This window comes from Ahaetulla prasina, chromosome 2 (genome assembly GCF_028640845.1).
Source record: "Ahaetulla prasina isolate Xishuangbanna chromosome 2, ASM2864084v1, whole genome shotgun sequence".
NCBI lineage: Eukaryota > Metazoa > Chordata > Lepidosauria > Squamata > Colubridae > Ahaetulla > Ahaetulla prasina.
Window position 1 is genome coordinate 171,617,973 of NC_080540.1, and position 15,720 is coordinate 171,633,692.

Below are 15,720 nucleotides of genomic sequence, written 5' to 3' on the forward strand. Positions count from 1 at the left end.
CCCCCTCTTTATACGAACTCTGTAGTAGGCTTCGCAGGTCCAGTTTGGTGAAGAATTTTCCTTCGCTAAATGTGCTAACATATCTTTCATGAGTGGCATGGGATATATGTTTTCGGCACACACCGCTTAGGTTCCTATAGTCAACTATAAGACGAAAGGAGCCATCTTTCTTTTCCCGAACATCACTGGCGCCACACGAGGCCCAGCCGGTTGGATAAAGCCCGCTCTAGGTTTTTGTCTATGAATTTACGTAGCTCTCCCAATTCCTTTTGGGTCATGGGATAAGCTTTTGGCTTTGGAAGCTTTACCCCGGAAGGATGTCTATGGCACAGTCAATAGGCCTATGGGGAGGAAGTACGTCTGATGCTTTTCACTAAAGACTTCGCAAGTCCCAGTATTCCTTGGGTATTCTTTCTTCCCGTCTATCCGCTCAATCATTGCCCCTAACTTATCCTGGTGCAAGGTCACGGTGGGTTCCTTCTTGGGTTTCCTTTTCCTTTTCCTTTTAAGGCTTTGGAACGGAAACGTAGGACTCCCGTTCTCCAGTTAATATGGGGTTCCATTTCCAACCATGACAAGCCTAACAACAGGGGTTGGTCCATTCCTGGGGCTACTATGAAGTTCAGAATTTCGGTGGTCTCCTATTATCATTTCTATGGGTTCCGTTACGAAATGGGCGGGCCCTCCCCCTGCCACAGAGCCATCTAACTGGGCAAACGCTATGGGCCTACTTAAGGTTCTCAACCTTAGTTCCATTTTTTCTACTAGTTCGGGACTGACCATACATCTAGTGCATCCAGAATCGAGTAGTGCTAGCAGTTCCCCCTTATTACCCGAAGAGGGTACATGTAGATTAACTGGAATGTCCAAGGGGCCCCGTGCCCAACTCACCAGAAGGTCTTCATCGGACTCTGACGTGGTTTTGCTGTCGTCAGTATCGGTCGACCGCCATCCTCCTTGATGGGCGTGCCTTCTTGGCAACGCCTCCCCACTTTTGCTGGTTTACGCGCCTTAGCCGCTGGCTTCACTGGTTCCTTTTCACCACCAGAGGTCGCGCTTGGCATCAACTTAACCCTACAGTCGGCTGCTCGGTGGCCTTCTTTCCACATCTGTAGCACGAGACGAACGTGGTCTTCCTCCTCCAATCTAGGGACGTCCCTATAAGTCCCTTCTGGAAAACGGCCAAGGGATGGCCTCCAATGCGCTGTCTTCTGCCGCGGTCTTCACTAACTCGATTTCCATCTCTGCTGCCAGGGTGTACCAGCCATACAGCGTAGTTGGAGAGGCTCGTGCTCGACACAGTTCATAGAGATCTCCATTCAGGCCATCTTTGAAAATGTCTACAAGGGTCACCTCCGACCACCCTCTCATCAAGGGAACTAAATCACTGAACTCCTGGTTATAATCAACCACCGCCTCCTCCCTTGCCTGATGGTTTTCATCCGACCTTGGCCTTTTGCTCTGCCAGGGGGTCCTCAAACCTCCTCCTCAGTGCAGTCATAAAATGCTCGTAGTTTTGCAGTAAGGGGGAGTGGTTTGTATGTAGCGACACATACCACGCAGCTGCTCTTCCGGTCAAATTATGAGTCACAGCTCTCACTTGTGCTGCCTGTGACCAATAATCTTCCCCCCAGTCTATCATGTGGTCATTCACTTTCGCCAGGAACAGTCCCAACTCCTTCGATTTCCATCTCTGCTGCCAGGGTGTACCAGCCATACAGCGTAGTTGGAGAGGCTCGTGCTCGACACAGTTCATAGAGATCTCCATTCAGACCATCTTTGAAAATGTCTACAAGGGTCACCTCCGACCACCCCCTCATCAAGGGAACTAAATCACTAAACTCCTGGTTATAATCAGCCACCGGCCTCCTCCCTTGCCTGATGGTTTTCATCCGACCTTGGCCTTTTGCTCTGCCAGGGGGTCCTCAAACCTCCTCCTCAGTGCAGTCATAAAATGCTCGTAGTTTTGCAGTAAGGGGGAGTGGTTTGTATGTAGCGACACATACCACGCAGCTGCTCTTCCGGTCAAATTATGAGTCACAGCTCTCACTTGTGCTGCCTGTGACCAATAATCTTCCCCCCAGTCTATCATGTGGTCATTCACTTTCGCCAGGAACAGTCCCAACTCCTTCGATTTCCATCTCTGCTGCCAGGGTGTACCAGCCATACAGCGTAGTTGGAGAGGCTCGTGCTCGACACAGTTCATAGAGATCTCCATTCAGACCATCTTTGAAAATGTCTACAAGGGTCACCTCCGACCACCCTCTCATCAAGGGAACTAAATCACTGAACTCCTGGTTATAATCAGCCACCGGCCTCCTCCCTTGCCTGATGGTTTTCATCCGACCTTGGCCTTTTGCTCTGCCAGGGGTCCTCAAACCTCCTCCTCAGTGCAGTCATAAAATGCTCGTAGTTTTGCAGTAAGGGGAGTGGTTTGTATGTAGCGACACATACCACGCAGCTGCTCTTCCGGTCAAATTATGAGTCACAGCTCTCACTTGTGCTGCCTGTGACCAATAATCTTCCCCAGTCTATCATGTGGTCATTCACTTCGCCAGGAACAGTCCCAACTCCTTCGCATTTCCATCAAATTTCTCTGATATGGGGAATTTTGGCTTTTTCCTTCCCTGCGCAGCCTTGCTTGGTCAGCAGGTGGCGCCCGGCCCTCATCCAATTCAGCCTCCTCTGGGTGAGAGATTCCAGCCCTGGGTCTTCAGAAATCTCACCACCCTGAAATCACCTTAGCTGGCCCTTTGTATTCTCTTCCTCCTCTTCTCCTCCCACCTGGAGGACCGAATAGGATTCATACCTTTGGCGAGCTGCTTGCCTCACTTTCACTTCACGGAACAGACGAAGGCTTCCTCCAACTGGAGCTTGTCCCTTATCTCTTGTTCTGTTTCCGAAAGTTTTCTTTTCCTTTTCCTTTTCCTTTTAGTTACTCCAGAGGAAGCTTTTCGGTGCTTGGTTTCCACCTTCCTCTTCCAGTTTTAGTTGCTCTGCCCACCGAGCTCTGCAATCTTCCAGCTCAGGGTTAAAGTGTCAGCAGAAATTCCTCCGGACGCCTCCCCCAGCTCAGCCGGCAGCAGGCCTTCCATCACATTTGGGTTTTCTCCCCCCTCGGTATTGCGATTGCAATCCTGGTTGGTAGACATGATGTGAGTTCCAGCTTAATGTCAAGCTACCTCCGACAATATAAAAGGAAAGAATTCACCTTGACTTCATTTGGAATGAAAACAAGTACTTTTACTTTTACAGTCTGGTTAGCAGCCAAGCAAAGCTGGAACTGAGACAAAATATGGCTAACATATCATATCCCCCCAATTGTCCCTCCTCCTCCAGGAGGTCAGGCTGGTCTGGTCCAATGCCAACTCCTTCACGGCCCCTCGTGGTAATCTTCTTCCACAGGTCTCTGGATGTCAGTCAACTTAGGAATGCAGTGTCGGTTAGAACAGCGCGCGCTGATAACACTCAGTAGTTAATTATCCCTCCCACCTGTTATGTCAGCCGACATAAGTAATAGGTTCCTCTCCCTCACTTTGGACGGAGGCACGACACATCTCATTTCCTTACAGTTTAAACAATAAACATTTTACATTCTATCTACTGGTATAGTCATTCAAAAGTATATGAAAATCGGAGTGGAGGCTGACACAGGGGGGCAGGCAGGGAGGTGCGAGGACCCCCAAAAGGCCAGGCGGAGCCGGCATATGCGCACCAGAGAGCTGGTCTTCGTGCACGCATGTGCACCAGAAACCTATAAAATCTTGACCCATATGTAGATTTAAAAAGAGAAAAAAATCTATCTACTAGACTAGAGTAAAAAAACACTAAACTAGATTAAAATGTTTTTTTGTTTATATCTCATTGTCCATTTTTCTGTTAACTTAAAAATCGTATTCAAACATGAAGAAAAAAAACCTTAAATAAAAATAACCAAGTTGTTTGTATTTATTTTTCCTACCCATAATCCAATTTGGATGAATACACAAATCTTAATTAGTCTTTTAGAATATTTATGGATCTAGAGGAATCGGCAAATACGTGCACACTGTGTCCACTGTTTATAGGCCCAAGTAACAGTGAGATTAAAAGAAAATGTAGAAGCAGCTGGGATACCATCTCACAGCTAATAAAAATTATTTATGAAAGATGTATAAACAAATAAGAAAAATGTGTTTCCAATGTAAATTATGCAAAATAGTACAGAAGAAGACAGTGTCGCTGAAGAAATGCGGTTTTATATGTAGTTTTAAGAAAAATAAAATTTACAACAAAAATGAAAAAAAATCCAAGAGAAAATCTATGTGGTGTCTGTAAAAGACCAAGTGCTCTTAAATTGATAGCAGAAAAAAAAACCTGACTTTCGCACAGACTTCAAATAAAAATTGATCATAGCTCAAACCACAGAGAGAGAACATATATGATAAATTTCTAGTCTTTTTAAAGTTGTACTCTTCCCTAAAGAAGTTGCAGTGAAATATTGCAGTAAAATATACAACAAGATGATTTATCCATGGCAAAAAGAACTAAAGAGGGAGACGCTTGAATTGAATAATAGTTGAAAAACACTGTGTTGCCTGACAGAACAACCCTGAAGTCAATAAAAAGTCTCTACTCAAAAGCCCAGCCAAAGGAGGGGAAGGAATCTAGAGATTTTTTGACAAATTGACTTTTTGAAACTGTCAAGAAAACAAACAAATAACAAAAAGTTAAATATTTGCTGCTTCTAGTTAATACCTGTTCAGGATAAGTAAAAGCTTTTCCTGTCAGAACCAACCCCAGTCTGTGAGAGGAGAGGCTGCCTATAAATTAAACAGTATTTGAGTTGCTAGTGCCCAGTCCCTTTAAAACCTCTCCCCAGCTAGTCCAATGATGTGTAAATATACATGTTGAACAAAAAAGCAACTGAATGATATTAAACTCTGAACATGTTAAGAGTATGAATGAACAAACAAGCAGTTTTGTTTGTTTAAAGTTACATACCTTTAGAGACACAACAAAATAATAAGAGCCCTACTTAAGGAGATCATTTATAAATATGGAATTTTGCAAACTAAAATCAAATCCAGTAACAACCCACATTTTGTGGCCAAAATTGTGTAAGTTTTAACAATAAAGTCAAAATTGTATTTGTTTTGTTACCTTTCTTTTTGCAGTCAGGTAGAAAGAGCTAAAGAGCCCGTTAAAACAACACTTACTGTAACTAAAATAGAACCCTACTTAATTACTTGCAGACACAGCCAATTGCACAATTGCATGTAAAACCACTTTAAACAAAAGATTGGGGGGAGAGTCCTTTGAGTCCTGTGCAAGAAGCCATACCTTATAGTGCAAATGCTCACTGTCCTCAAGTAGAAGGAGTAATACAGTACCTGTTGCAGCTGTCTGCTACTTTATCTTCTCCTTCCAGAGATGTCCAATAATACCAGCCAGTAGGTTTGGAGTAACCTGTTCATCCACACAGAATTGAGTTCTGCTAAAACCCTGGAATGATGAATCTCTTCAGTTGAAGTAGGAAAAAAAACCTCCCAGCTTTTCCTGACCTTTATCTCTCTCAGGTACTTTAGAGTCAAGTCCTAAGTGTATCATAGATATGAAAAAAAGAGTTCCACTCCTAGAAAGGCAGAACTACTTGAAAGATTAAGACTCTGTATTGATGACTAGAAGAAAAAATTCTGCGTACTCTCACAAGTCAAGAAAGCAAGCCACCAACACCAATGAAGTTTTCTCCACAGTCAAACTCATACTTCTCCTAAGAAGGAATCCAAGTGCCCCACCCTCATAAATGACACATTTACCTGGAGCAGGCTATTCAGATCCATCTCAAAACAAAATTGTGGTACCTGTTTTCCTGCTATAGCCAACCGAAGCTTGGCTCAGATCAACCATACACCTAGGAGCAATTGGAATGTCCAGCTAATGATCAAGCTTCAAACTCTCTGAACCCTTCCATAGTTTATGAGCAAGTCTTACTCTTGGTTATCCAATCCCGGATAGTTGAAAATGTTAGCTTTATTTGATTCTTCATAAGAATGACACTCAGGGTCTGTTGCTGAATCCAATGCCAACCTGTGATAAGCTCCTGCAGTGCCGAAATTTGCCCCATTTGGGGCAAAGACAAAGTCGAACTGGAAGCGGCACTCTTACTGGAGTGAAAAATCAGAGTAAAGAAGGCAATCTTGCGTCCATTCTCCCGTAGAGATGTCAGAATAGAATAGAGCTGGAAGGGACCTTGGAGGTCTTCTAGCCCAGTCCCCTGCCCAAGCTGGAGAATGATGTGGGGTACAAGAATGAGAGAATACCCCTAGGATGAAATCTCCCAAGTGACTCATTAATGAGGTTTGATACTTACTGAAGTATCTCAAAAGTGTCAAAAAATGAGGAGTGAAGGCCTGGGATCCCAAACGTCATTTGTTCAAAGATTATATTTTTAAACTTCCTCTGTAAAAGCACCCATTGTACAGAGGCCTCTGTTTTTCTGTCTACACTGCTCTATGCTTCACTGTACCCTGTCTGCACAGAAGCATAAAACAGAAAACTGCAAAACGCTTTGCTAAACCAAAGCAAGAAATTATATTTAGCTCTGCAGGATGCGGTTAGAACAGTAGCTAGAAGCTTGTTGCAGGAAGACCCTTTGCTGGAAAAGTAAGGCAATGTGATATTTATTAGCTTGGGCTGGGAGGCAGGCAGTGGTCTAGTAGTACAGGTCATGCTCAAATGAACAGCATCACATGTACTTGTGCTGTTCCAACCTGAACACCATTACTTGTACATGTGCCATTTTGGTCATGATAAGAAATTTGCAGCCAATCATTGTATTGCTGTTTTGAAATTTCTGTATCTGAAATTCAGAAATAAAGTGGCAAATTTCCACTTTCCTTGACTGCTTGATTGATTAGTCTTTGTGCCTGATAAACAAATCCCAGATTGACTCTTAACCATCACCCTCCCTTAATGACCAGTGACTTAGAGATTGTTGAAAGTCATGACAGACACCTCCCCCAGGTACTTACTACCCCTTTTCGAAATTATGGTTGCTGTAGCACCCCTGCAGTCATTTGCCCTTACAACTGACTGCACGGATGTTGCAGCAGCCTCTCCACCTCCACTTCCCACCCCTCCACATCCTTCCACGCTGGTGCCCCACAGGCCTACATCCTACTCACCTGTCATCCATCACCCAATTGCCTTTTAAAGATCTCCAAACCTCATGTTCGGCATAGAGGGCAGACCATTCATCCTTGAACTATGTGGCTGCCATTTTCAGCATGGCCAAAATTCCTCGTGGTCATGCTGAAATGGCAGCTACTTCCAGAAGGCAGACACATGGCCCAGGAATGAATTGCTGCATTCTGCTTCTCTAACTCAATCTGCACAGCACTGGAAAGCTCCAGTTTTCCTCAGTGCTGTGCAAGCCACTTTGAGGCAGCAAAAGTGACTGTTACTTCTCAGCATGGCCACTATTTCTTGCCTTTACCCCAAAATGGCGTAGGGACCAAGAAGGGATGACTGCTTTGCTCTACTTCCCCAAGGTAGTCTGCACAGCACTGAAGAAAGAGTTGCAGAGTTCTTCCATAGGTACATGCACCACTGGAGATAGGATGGAGGAGGCCCAAGCCTTGTGGCGGCCCAATGGGAGGGTGAAAAGCCAGAGGGGACCTGGTAGGGGAAAAGCAGGAAAATGGAGACCAGGGTATCTCTGCAGGTGGGGGAAGCCTTGGGAGGCCAGGCCAACTGGACCTGGGCTTGTGCTCCAGGGCCTCCCCCATCCAAGGCACCCTATGCTCTGCTTACTGACCCACAGTTAAAAATAATCAGGGAGTGGGTGGGAGTCATTTAGCAAGGCCATCTTGCTTAATGACTATCAGTGCTTGCAGCTGTAATGGACAGGCTCCATTACAGTATAGGTTGAAGATTACCTATTCTGCCTGCAGATTTTTCCAGTTCTCTCTGAATTGATAATCAGGTGGTTCCCCCTTCATTTGCAAAAAGAGCAACAAATACATTTGTAATGGTTTCCCGACAACTCGCACACATTCTGAACGTGTGTCAATTGGCATGCACTGCTTTACATTTGCCTAGTGATTTGCAAAATATTATTTAGACTAGGTTGTTACAGGATGGTCACAAGAAAAAAATGATTCTTGGAACTGTTAATGGGGTTATTGAAAAGCTTCAAAAGCCACTAGTTCATCAGAGCAAGACTTCACTGTTGCAGGGCAAATTCTATGAATGGGGCATTTGAACATCTCTATGAGAGACGTTTGCCAGCAAAATTACATAGGCACACACGTATTTCATGCATATACATAGAATCAGAAGTTTCAATTAGTGGTAGATTCCCATAACGATCAAGCACACATCTGTTATTGATTTGGGAGCTGAGGCCGCCATGGCTTCTTCAATCTGTCCTCTTACCAACTCTTTCTTTTACAATTCTCATACAGTGTTGTAAACACATTATGTTTAGGTATAAACACACTTTGTGGTTTGTAAACCATGATTTTGGCCTTAGCATCATGTGTAAACCAAGCATTAGAGCGTCCTAATCAAATCAAGATTAAAACACACCAGAGTATTTAATGCACTGTATGAACTCAACCAATTACGCTCAACCAATTATGTTATACAAAAAGTGAGAAGAGATGGTTGATGGAAGTTAAGAAATATATATAGTGGGAAGTTGCCTGTAAAAATTCATGCCTAATGTCCTACTGACAACTCTACACAAAGAGAACCTTATAGGTGTTAACATATTCATAAGAAAATATTCCAGCAACATCACATCAACCATCTACCTGCCCTGCCCCATCTCCTTATCCAGGCATTCTCTACAAGAAACATACATTACCTTCTTATATACACTCATTCATACTTTCCTCCTAATATTAGCAATTCTCAGTAGAGAACCACTACATTGTTTTGCCAATACTATTTTTAGACCATTCTGTACAAACGGATAATAAAAAGCGCAGATACATACAATTAATACAGAACTCAGCTTCCCAAAAATAAATTTCATTTTTTAAAACAAGTACATTTCCAGGATTGATAATGCCTAAACATGTTGTTGCTCAGAAGCTAGAGAAATGGCATTTCAAGATTTCAAAGGGTGGCTGGGGGTGTTTGCACAATTTACATAGAATTTATCTTTCTTTAGTGATCATTTTGATTACTTTCTGGATATATGCCATTTTTTCTGATAGTAATCTGATAAGAACGTCCATCATTGGTTTCAACACAGTCACATTATCCTTGTCAAACATAACCCTGAACCATCTTAACGCTCATACCATGTATTAACATACTGCACAAATATGGCCACTGGGAATAGGCGTACCAGATATTTCCAAGGCTCTGTCCATTTCTGCAAAATTCCTACCACTCTCCCTAGGAATGTTTTGCTTCTCCACAGTGCAGTACTTTGCAGTAATACTCCCTGTTTGAAAGCCTGCTTCACGGGGTTTACAGTTTCTAGTATCTCAGTGGCTCAGCTCTACTTCATCCCTTTCTTCGGAAACAGTCATATAAATACCTCATTCCTCCTAGACTAAGCCAGGGCCAGTTTGTTTGCTCTCCAAATACACTAGAGTGCCCTGATGTTTTGTGATGTATGCATTTCAGAATATCTCCAAGAACTGGGATTTTAGCCCTTTGTCCAATTCATTTCCCAAGCAATATTTTAGCTCGGGATTCAGTCTTATTTTCTACCAGTGCATCCAGAGGCTTTTCCTGGAGAGCTGCCCCAAGCTGAGCTTGATAATAATCTTCTGTTCCATTTTGAGCCTGCAGCTTGGAGACAATCCTAGCAGTTTCTGGTGTGATCGAAAAATGTTTACGCTTTCCAGAGATATCAGGTGAGGCACTGCGTCTATTTGGGCTTGTCTCCAACCGGCTACTGGCTGCCTCTGAATTAGACAAAACAGCAGTCAGCAGGGACAGACTGGAAACTTTGGGGATGATGGTACGAGGGTGTTTTACTGGCATCCGGTTGAAGCGTCCCCTGGATTGAGGGTTGAGAGTAACTTCTGGATCAAGTATAAAGTCTTGCAATTCTGTGTCATTTGTCCTGTTCAGCTCTGGATGAGAAGCAAAAAGAATCTGATAAAGAATGAGGAAAGGCAATTTGTTCCATGTATCCCCCAGCAGCCCATGAGTTTAAAGGTACAGGGTGTTTTTTCTAAAAGCAATGAAAGATTAGCTGGATTCTTTGAGGAAGCACTTTATTATCCACCCTCTCTACACATTTTGACTGATATAAGATAATACAGATCTTTTACAATCAGGGCAGCAGTGTTGTTGTTGTTTTTTTGCATGTGCCACAAACTCTGTTATAGGTATTTCATAAAAGGACCAAATCCATCAACCATCTATGTTTTATAGCTGTTTTATTTTTTATTGATGTATCTGCATCTCAGATTCATATCATTTAATGCTATTTACTATCGTAAAACTTAAGAGACCAGCTGAACCTGCCCAAAAGTTCCATCCTCAACATCCTCCTTTACATAATAGTTAATCAGGACACTTCTGCAAAACATGCCATAGTTTTACTTCAAAGAATGTCAGATAGAAAGAATCAGGACTATTAGAAAAGTTGCAGTATAGGAGATTTATTCAAGCCGATACACAAGAATCTGGTCAACTGAATTGTTGCCAGATAAAAATCAACAGAATTCAGGAGGGATTGGACTTCCATCACTTGTGGGAATGCAAAGACTCTAAACTGATGATGCACTTAACTCTGCCTCCTAGCTCCACCTGATCTACTCCTACAAAGAATTTAGGGGGCTATAGTTGATGGAAACATGAAAATCCTTGGCCTTACCTACATAGAATTGTTTTAAATTAAACCAAGTCAGCTTTGCAACCAGGTAAGTAAATATGATCATTTTCCATTTTGTATCTATACGTGATTTTCATATAACATAATTTAAACCTTTATAAATTTCAGCATTAAGATATCCCGTAGCTGTGTATCCTTTAGGAGAATGCTGTCACTTTTCAAAACTCTTTTGGATTTTGGAAGACAAAATCATCCTAATTAACTCAGTTTAGTGGCATAATTAATTAGAATTTCAGAACTGCCTTATGCTGCCGTTTCTCATCCTGAAGAAGATGATATTTTAGATAATTAATCATTTGGGAGAGAATGAAGATTTCTCAACATTATATTTTTTAAAAAAATGGTTTGCTATAGAAGAAAAATTACCTACGGGGTTGACAGTTTGCTCCATGCTGTCTTTCCGCTTGACCTCAGTGAAGGAGCTGTCCTCACTTTCACAGTCATCTTCACCCAAACATAGCTTGGAGGCAGAGCTCTGTTCGGGGAAAAAAAAATGCTATGAATGAGTTGAATTGTGTTCCTCCACCAATTTTACCTACTGTAATTGCAGCAAGAAAGCTTGTGTGAAGAGATTGGTAGGGTGATATTAGACATTTTTATTTTCTAGAGTAAAATCTGTGCTGCTTTTTGAAAAACAAAAACAGTGTTATAGGTTTTCTAAACAGAAAACATCCCTTGTATTTCAAATTTTTATTTCTATTTATGATAATAATTTTAATGGTACCTTTAAATAGAAAAATAAAGATGTATTTTGAGAAAACAAAAATGGCAGAATATCCACTCAGCCCTTTAGTTCTGCTAACACTGAGAATCTATATTTTAGAATTTAGAATAACAGAGTTGGAAGGGACCTTGGAGGTCTTCTAGTCCAACCCCCTACTCAGGCAGGAAACCCTATACCATTTCAGACAACTGGTTGTCCAATCTTTTCTTAAAAACTTCCAATGTTGGAGAATTCACAGCTTCTGGAGGCAAGTTGTTCCACTGGTTAATTGATCTAACTGTCAGGAAATTTCTTCTTAGTTCTCGTTTGCTTCTCTTACATATTTGAATTACATCTTTGGTGTAATGGTTATGGGGTTAGATCAGGGACTTAACCAAGGAAACTCATTCTTACTCCAAACGCGAGCTCAAGACTTTCTTATTTCACCGTGCGGGACTAGCTTGATGGGAAATTTTAGTGGGGTTTTTAGAGTGGTTTTGTATTGTTTTAATTTTATTAGGCCATTTATAATCAGTTTTTTAATTATGTTTTAACTTTTGTCTTGTATATGTTTTTATTGGCTGTAAACCGCCCTGAGTCCTTCGGGAGAAGGGTGGTATAAAAGTTTAATTAATAATAATAATAATAATAATAACAACAACAACAACAACAACAACAACAACAACCTAGCTTACAGGATTATTGTCTGGGTAAAATGAAGTGCAATTCCTATATAGGTTCCCTTTATCTCCTCTAACTATGATATTATTAATACTAATAACAATTAACAGCTGATTATTATTATTATTCTTAAATTATGCAGCCTTTTATAGCTTCTTTGGAATATATCACACAGGGCCACCTTAGAGAGACAACCATGGAATGGCTGTCCATGTGCTTTATGCACAATGAAAAAAGTGGCAGTGTTTTTAAAAACATTTATATAGCCTTGCTCCATCTTATAAGAAACTCATGATGGCTCCCAATGAAAAATTAAAACAAGATAAAAACCACATTAAAACTATAAAAGCCAATCACGTTAAAAACAAAAAGTTGGAGCCAAGATATGCATTCACCTTGCCAGATCTTCAGTGTTTTAGAGAAGGCTAAGAGCTTATGGGCCTGTTGAACTTCAGGGGGCAGAATGTCTCATAGGTCAGGGGCTGCCACAGAAAATGCATACTTCCTAGCTCCTATAAAAGGACAAAATCTAAAGGAAAGGACTAGGAGTATGCCCACCCTATCTGATCTTGTAGGATGGGTAAATGTCCTTAGGGAAAGGTGGTCCCTAAGTAATTTGGCCCTCTGTCATACAGGACTTTAAAGATGCTCCGAATTACTCCTGGAAAGAAACTGGAAATCAGTTCAGCTGAAGCAACAGAGGTGTTATATGTGCAAACCCAGAGGCACCCATTACCATGCGTGCTGCCATGTTCTGGACCAGTTGACGTTTCCAGGTGGTCTTGAAGGCCAGTCCCATTAGGAGTGCATTGCAGGAGATGACCAAGGCATGGGTAATCATGTGCAAGACCTTCTGGTCCAGAAAGGGGTGCAATTGGCATACTGGACCAATCTGGGCAAAGAGCAGGAGCTGTGAGTCCAGGAGGATCCCAAATTGCACACCAGCTCCGTCTGGGGGAGTGCCAGCCCATCCAAAGTCAGATGAAATATCATCTGGACCCAGAGGACTAAAAGCCCATAGCCACTCAAGGTTGGGTAGCTTGAATCCAGTTTTCCATTTATCTCAGTCTATGGCTCAAAGAGGCTCATTTATTTCACTTAAGGCCAGGCCATCCCCGATTCCTACCTCAAAAGATGCATTGGAAAGTCTTTGATTGCTTGTAAGAACTTCATTAGTATTTTCCTGTTTCAAAGAGTTTTCACAGTCACAAGGCAGGTCATCCATCCCAAATATCTTTTCATAGTTCAGGATAAGAAATTCAACCAACTGGGACTGGTATCCTGAATCCACCAGGCATGACAAGGACACATCATTATTACAGGGAGGGCGGATTAGAGTAGGACCAAAGATGATGCCCAGGTTGTTGGGGGACATCTTGTTCTCCTGATATCTTTCAGCCACCCTTGAAAAGAAAAATACAGGGTTAGAAATGGTTAGAAAGTTTGGGCAAAATAGTTTTTCATTTCAGAACATAATGGCGTATAGATTCCAAACTGTGTTTCCAGCTGGTTTTTGCAGTTGCCATGCCAGTCACTTACCAGAGATCCTATCCCAAATGTGTGTATGTATGTATGTACACATACACACATATACACATACATACATCTACACGTAAAAAAAATACACACTTTCTTACATACACATTAACTAATAGCCATTATACAACTTTACATCAATAATTGTGCAGGGGCGGAAATGATCAGAAATAAAATGTAGCAACATAAACGTCAACCAATGCAGTATCTCAGCAAATTGTCATCTGGAAGGAAGAATGTTTCCCCTATATAATAAATAAGAAACAACTCACTTCATCGTATCAGTGTGAAAACAATTGTGCTAACATACAATTGTGGAATCTCTTCTTTCCTACTGGTTCTTGCTATGTATTTCAGCAATCCCATCCTCTATTCTACAAACGTCTTCTTCATACCATAGTTTATACCAGACTAAGAACTTTCACCATGGTTTTTTGTGTTACTCCAGAACCAATTCTGTGTTACCATGCTATTATCTGCATTGGGCAGTTAAATCCATTAATTTCTACCTCTGCTGTAATATATCCAAAATAACAAAAAAAAAACTTTTTTGCTTTGTTTTCAATTAGAATAGAATAGAATTTTATTGGCCAAGTGTAATTGGACACACAAGGAATTTGTCTTGGTGCATATGCTCTCAGTGTACATAAAAGAAAAGATACGTTCATCAAGGTACAACATTTACAACACAATTGATGATCAATATATCAATATAAATCATAAGGATTGCCAGCAACAAGTTATAGTCATACAGTCATAAGTGAAAAGAGATTGGTGATGGGAACTATGAAACGATTAATAGTAGTGCAGATTCAGTAAATAGTCTGACAGTGTTGAGGGAATTATTTGTTTAGCAGAGTGATGGCCTTCGGGAAAAAACTGTTCTTGTGTCTAGTTGTTCTGGTGTGCAGTGCTCTATAGCGTCGTTTTGAGGGTAGGAGTTGAAACAGTTTATGTCCAGGATGCGAGGGATCTGCAAATATTTTCACGGCCCTCTTCTTGATTCGTGCAGTATACAGGTCCTCAATGGAAGGCAGGTTGGTAGCAATTATTTTTTCTGCAGTTCTAATTATCCTCTGAAGTCTGTGTTTTTCTTGTTGGGTTGCAGAACCGAACCAGACAGTTATAGAGGTGCAAATGACAGACTCAATAATTCCTCTGTAGAATTGGATCAGCAGCTGACTAGGTTGTCTCTTGCATCTAACCATGCCAGAAACATATCCTCAGAAAAGCTCATTTTTTGATGTGGTCTTCATCTTATCCTGAATGAGCATGTCATTTGGTATAATGAGGAGCTGAGAGAGATGAAGTGCCGGAAAAGACGCCTAGAGAGCGCCTGGAGGTCCAGTCGCTCCGAACCCGACCGAACACTAGCGAGGTCGCATATTCAGACCTACCTAGTGGCGATCAGAGCGGCGAAACATAACTATTTTTCTGCTCTCATCGCATCGACAGATAATTGCCCAGCCATCCTGTTTAGGGTGACCCGCTCCCTGCTTACGCAGGAGGCTCGAGAGGATCCCTTACAGGGGCGTGCTGAGGATTTTGTACAGTATCTGTCTGATAAAATCGCTCAGATTCGGGACGGATTGGACACTGATTGGATAGATCCAGGTGGGTTGGCGGGGACGAGTCTTGAGAGTTTTATCTGGGCTGAGTTCGAACCTGTGACTCCCGATGACATGGACAGGTTGTTGGGTAGGCTGAATCCCACCACATGTTTATTGGACCCGTGTCCCTCCTCGATGGTACTGGCCACACGGGAGGTTACACGAGGCTGGCTCCTGGGAGTTACCAACGCTTCTTTGGTGGGGGGCATTTTCCCCACCGCCTTGAAAGAGGTGGTGGTGAGGCCCCTCCTTAAGAAGCCCTCCCTGGACCCAGCTGTATTAGCGAACTACCGTCCAGTCTCCAACCTTCGTTTCTTGGCAAAGGTTGTTGAGAGTGTGGTGGC

At 42.1% G+C, this 15,720-nt stretch overlaps 1 protein-coding gene across 8 annotated transcripts in view; it reads right to left on the minus strand.

The window, feature by feature from the left end:
* Window positions 1-8,533: 8,533 nt before the first annotated feature.
* Window positions 8,534-15,720, minus strand: part of GMIP (GEM interacting protein) — a 100,173-nt gene continuing 92,986 nt past the window's right edge. For 4 of the 8 annotated variants that reach the window (XM_058167487.1, XM_058167492.1, XM_058167490.1 and 1 more), the window contains exons 19-21: window positions 13,357-13,633; window positions 11,213-11,321; window positions 8,536-10,079 (exon numbers count right to left, since the gene is read on the minus strand). In XM_058167487.1, the coding sequence (XP_058023470.1) occupies window positions 9,664-10,079; window positions 11,213-11,321; window positions 13,357-13,633 (802 nt within the window). In that variant the 3' untranslated portion in view covers window positions 8,536-9,663. Of the gene's footprint in view, window positions 10,080-11,212; window positions 11,322-13,356; window positions 13,634-15,720 lie in introns of all 8 variants that reach the window. The other 4 variants (XM_058167488.1, XM_058167489.1, XM_058167493.1 and 1 more) reach the window with 4 other exon arrangements.